The sequence below is a fragment of the Calidris pugnax genome, unplaced genomic scaffold (assembly GCF_001431845.1).
Source record: "Calidris pugnax isolate Ruff unplaced genomic scaffold, ASM143184v1 scaffold28, whole genome shotgun sequence".
NCBI lineage: Eukaryota > Metazoa > Chordata > Aves > Charadriiformes > Scolopacidae > Calidris > Calidris pugnax.
In genome coordinates this window covers 10308029-10312967 of record NW_015090842.1, presented here as the reverse complement: position 1 = coordinate 10312967, position 4939 = coordinate 10308029, and the positions used below count along the sequence as shown (strand labels likewise).

At 66.0% G+C, this 4939-nt stretch overlaps 1 protein-coding gene across 1 annotated transcript; it reads right to left on the bottom strand.

The window, feature by feature from the left end:
• Nucleotides 1-1146: 1146 nt before the first annotated feature.
• VPS4A (vacuolar protein sorting 4 homolog A (S. cerevisiae)) lies at nucleotides 1147-4466 on the bottom strand. Its single transcript, XM_014942194.1, is given in 11 exon segments — nucleotides 1147-1589; nucleotides 1889-2029; nucleotides 2141-2360; nucleotides 2481-2562; nucleotides 2680-2828; nucleotides 3180-3336; nucleotides 3497-3675; nucleotides 3677-3836; nucleotides 3839-3921; nucleotides 4032-4179; nucleotides 4353-4466. Coding segments are annotated over 10 exon segments (1374 nt in total). The 5' UTR covers nucleotides 4133-4179; nucleotides 4353-4466; the 3' UTR covers nucleotides 1147-1487.
• Nucleotides 4467-4939: the final 473 nt, after the last annotated feature.

Genomic DNA, 4939 nt, shown 5'->3' with positions numbered 1-4939 from the left:
CCCCCCCCCACCCCCTTCCCGGGGGGTTCTTCTGCCCCGGGTGGGATCTCGCACCTCCTTTTCCTTTCTCCCCCCGTTACCACCCAGCCCCCCCTCCCCTGGTGTGTGTGTCCCCCCATCCCGACCACCGCTCTCCCGGGCAGCAGGGGTGGACGAGCACGGGGCACCGGTGAGCTGGGAGGCGACGGGCTGGGCCGCCCGCATCATCCAGCACGAGATGGACCACCTGGACGGGATCCTCTACATCGACCGCATGGACACCCGCACCTTCACCAACGTCGGCTGGATGGAGCTCCTGGACTGATGCCCCCACCACCTGGGTGAGCGGGCAGCCCCGGCCCCTCGTTATCTCCGGCGCGGGGCCGTGTCAGAGCCCCGGGTGGGTGCCCAGGCCCTGGGGCTCCTCGGGCACAGCGCTGGGTGCCTGCCCTTACCCTGGCGAAAGAAGCAGCGCGGAGCCACGGCCCCAGGAGGGCTCCCACTCAGCTTTATTGCAGCCAATACAGACTGTGAGGACTCAGCGTGGCTCCCGGTTCTTCCTGCCCCTTGCACCTTAAATTATTTTATGGGTCTAGGAACAAGACCTGCTGCCAGGGCTACACTGGGAGAAGGTTGGGGTGTGTGTGAGGGAAGGATCCCCCTCTCCAGGGCTTGTCTGGGAGCAGTGCCAGGCAAGTGGAGACAGAGGGAGGTGCCACAGTGGAGATGGTGGAGGGCAGCAACCAGGGCACAGTGGGGGGCATCAGGGTGGGGCATGGGGACAGCAGGGCTGTGCCTGGCCGGGCGACATGGGGTGCTGGCTGTGGGGCTGGGGCAGGGTAGTGTTGCTGTCAGGAGCCCTCAGGGCTCATCCCTGGGCTGAGGGCTCCTCCAAGCACTGTGTGCTTGGGGGGGGCAAAGCCCCAAGCAGCCCCACTCCTTCCTGCCAGAGACACAAATCCCTATCCAGGGTGACTGGAGAACGGGGAGCCCCACAACCCACCTGGGGACAGGCAGCAGCTCTGGGGGGCTCCTGCCTGCAAGTGGTGGCAGCGCCACAGGCAGAGCTGGAGATTTTGGCCCTGGGGTGGTGAGTTACATAGAAGGGGGGGGCTGGGCTGGGTACCCCCATGTGGTCAGAGCCTCAGGGAGGGGCTGGGCACCAGCTGAAGCTTTTAGATTGTTTTTTATTTTCATATAAACAAGACAGAACCCAAAGCAGCATTAATTTAAAAAATAAAAAAGAGCAGGAAGAAGAGTGGGGCACGGCCAGGGGGAGCACCCGGCTGCCCAGACCACACTCGAGCCCCCCCCCAACACACCAGGTAGTGTCAGCCCCCCCCCGGGCCGTGCTCCCCGCGCCCTGCTGGGTGCTGCAGTGCGATGGGGTGGGTAGTGAGCGGAAGATGAACCTGTTTGGCACGGCCGGCGTGGTGTGGGGGCTCGGCAGGGCACTGCTGGCACGGCTGCCCCAGCCCCACGCCCCCCACCTCCACCCCTCCCTCCCCTTAACCTTCCTGTCCAAAGTCCTCCGTGAATTTCTTCACCTTCAGGAGATCGTCAGCGTTCACCGTGGGGCGGGTGGTGGCCAGCGAGCGCAGCATGTCCGACTGCAACACAGACATCAAGGGGGGGGGCGAGCTGAGACTGGGCATGGAGGGGTGGGAGTTGCCCAAAAGGTTGCCCAGGTGCCCCCCCTCAGCCCTGGGGTCAGCACTCCGGGAGGGCAAGGTGGGAGGACTCCCCCTTTGGGGTGCAAGGAGCTGTAATCACCCCAGGAATCACAGCCCTGCCCAGCCTGTGGGTGGAGAGAGGTGGCTGCTCTGCAGGAGGGAGAGGGAAGTGGCAGCAGTGCTGCTGTGCCAGGGCCAGCTGCCACCTGGCCCCGCGCCGTGCCTGCCACACTCACCATGCAGACGATGGGCTCCAACAGCTTGTCGCTGGGCACCTCCATCCAGGTCATCTCGGTGGCACCCGGGTCACCGGGTGAGCATGGCGTCAGGAGATCCTCCACGAAGGTGCCAGGGTTGGTGCGGGAGGGACCGCGGGCCTGCGGCACAGCCAGGGGGCACGGTGCTCACGGGTGGGCACCGATACCAGCCAGGATCTCCCCACCTTGGGGACAGACCCCCCTCCCTGTCCAGGAGCAGCCCCAGCTGACCTTCTTGAAGTGCGTGGCCGACTGCACCTTGCGGACGGGCTGCATCAGGGCGTCCCGCACGATGATGCTGATGTCGGCCCCCGAGTAGCCATCTGTTTTCCGGGCCAGCTCCTGGATGTTGGCATCCGTCAGGCTGTGCGGGGTGTTGCCCAGGTGGAGCTTGAACATCTGGGCCCGGGCTGCCTCCTCGGGCAGCGGGATGTAGATGCGCTTCTCGAACCTGAAGGGAGGGCAGGCAGGTGTTGGGGGGTGAGCCCCACGATGCCAGACACCACCCCCCTGCCTGTGCACAGCCCCACAGGTCGGGGAGCCAGTGTGGGGGGAGTTTTGTCCTGCTCACCTTCTCCTGATGGCTGAATCCAGCACCCAGGGGATGTTGGTGGCACCCAGCACCAGGATCCCGTCGCTGCTGTTCCCCACACCTGCCCAAGAAACAGCAGCTGAGAGCAATCCCCAGGGAACTGTGGGGCACAGGCATCGGGCAGCTTCTCCCACACCTCCCCACGCTGGCTCATCCCACCCGGGAAGCCCCCACGCACCTTGCATCTGCACCAGGAACTCTGTCTTGATGCGCCGGGCCGCCTCGCTCTCGTTCTCATTGCGGGAGCCGCACAGCGAGTCCACCTCGTCGATGAAGATGATGGAGGGCTTGTGCTGCCTCGCCAGCTCAAAGAGGTTCTTCACCAGCCTGGCCACGAAGGCAGGGAAGAGGTCCCAGTCAGGGACTCTCCACAGAACCATCACCACCCAGAGCCCCTAACAGCCCTGGGGTGAGGAGTCCCACACACCACTGGCTCCTCTTCCCCTGCCCGCCCCGGCAACTCTGTGCTGGCACCAGAGGCCACAAGAAATGCTGTTCCTGGGTTGTGGAGCCTCAGGAGGGCCTGTGCTCTCCCCTGGGACCCGTTTTCCACATTAACAGGATTCACCAATGCTGGTGGCTCCCCTGCCCTGGCCAAAGCTCTGGCACTGCCAGCCTGGTCAGCAGGGTGGCCAGGAGCCAGCCTGCAGCATCCACGCAACCCCGCTGCCAGCTTACTTCTCGCTCTCTCCCAGCCACTTTGACATCAGGTCTGAGGACGACACGGAGAAGAAGGTGGAGTTGTTGGCCTCGGTGGCCACGGCCTTGGCCAAGTAGGACTTGCCGGTGCCAGGCGGCCCGAAGAGCAGGATCCCTCGCCAGGGTGTGCGCTTCCCTGCGACAGAGGCCAGTGTCACGGCTCCCCCATCCCTGCGCAGCCCAGATCATGTCCCCGCTGCTCGGGGTCACCTCCCTGCCAACGCTCGCCCAAGATGCCACCCCATGGCACCTTCTCTGTGGGCGAGCAGCAGCCACGGCGCTGCCATGACCCTCACCAGTGAACAAGTGTGGGAACTTGATGGGCAGGATCACAGCTTCCTTCAGGGCTTCCTTGGCTCCCTCCAGGCCGGCCACGTCACTCCACCTCACGTTGGGCTTTTCCATCATGATGGCACCTGCAAGGGGATGGCTCCGCTCACATGGGCACCGTGGTCCTGCCGTCTGTGGAGAGCTGGGAGAGCCAGAGCCCCCAGCCCTCCACACACCTCTGCCCCACCAAACCCCCACCAACCCCACTGCTCCTCAGCACGGAGCATGGTTTGGGGGCTACCGGACCCCAGCAATATGTCCCCCCACCCTGCAGCCACCCCTCCACTGACCACGCAACCATGCCCACCGTGCCCACCGCAGCACCTCACCCATCAGCTGCTCCTGCAGTTTCTTCTTCTCGGGGTTCTCACCCTCGCTGTCGCTGTCGCTCCTGGGGAGAGGGGACACGAAAGTCAGGAGCAGGACTGGTCCCGATGTGCCAGCAGGGTCCTGCCAGCTCTGCCACGGGGCAGGAAGGTCCCTTGCGCCCCCGCCACGCACCCCTTGTTGTCATTCTGGGACTCTTTGACTGGTTTCTTGCCCTGCTTGTCCTTGCTGCGCAGGTATTCCTTCAGCTTCTCTGCCCGGTCCAGGTACTGCATGCACTTGGCTCGGATGCTCTCCTTCGCCTTGTCGCTGTGAGCTTCATCTGCAGGGACACCCCCACACCCCAGGCATCACCCGTGGCCCCGTGCCACGGCCACCAACCCCTCTGGAGCCCCTCTGGAGCCCCCTGGGCTGTAGTGGGGGGGTGTGGGGGAGAACACACACACACACAGAGACACACACACAGAGACACACACCCCCCCGTCCCCATCTCACATTTGATGGCATGGAGGAAGTACTCCACGGCGTGCTGGTACAGCCGCAGCGCCTCCTCATAGTTCTTGGCCTTGTCCTCCTCGGTGGCTTTGGTGACCAGGTCGATGGCTTTCTGGCGGGGGAGGGAGAGCGGAGAGGCCTGAGCCCGGGAACGGCACCGGGGGCCAGAGCAGGACCAGGCTCTTCCCCACCCCCCGAGGGGGCCGGGCCGGGCCCGCTCGCACCGAGGCGGCCCGCGGGGACCCTTCCGCAGCGCCCGGCAGGACGAGGCCCTCCTTCCTCCCCACCGCCCCCCCCCCGGCCGGGCACCGGGCAGGATGAGTCGGCCCCAACGCGGCCTGGTACGGGGCAGGGTGAGGCCTTGCCCCGGTCGGCACCGGGAGAGGCCTTTCCTCGTCCGTCACCGCACCGGGGCGGAGGGTGAGCCCGTTCCCCGCTCGGCACCGCACCGGGACGGGGTGAGGCCTTCCCCCGGCGGGCCCCGCATCGGCACCGGGGCCGGGTGAGGCCTCCCCGCGGGCCGGGAGGAAGGCCCCGCCAGGGCCCGGGGAAAAGGCGCAGGCCGAGGCCCGTTTCCGGCAGCCACC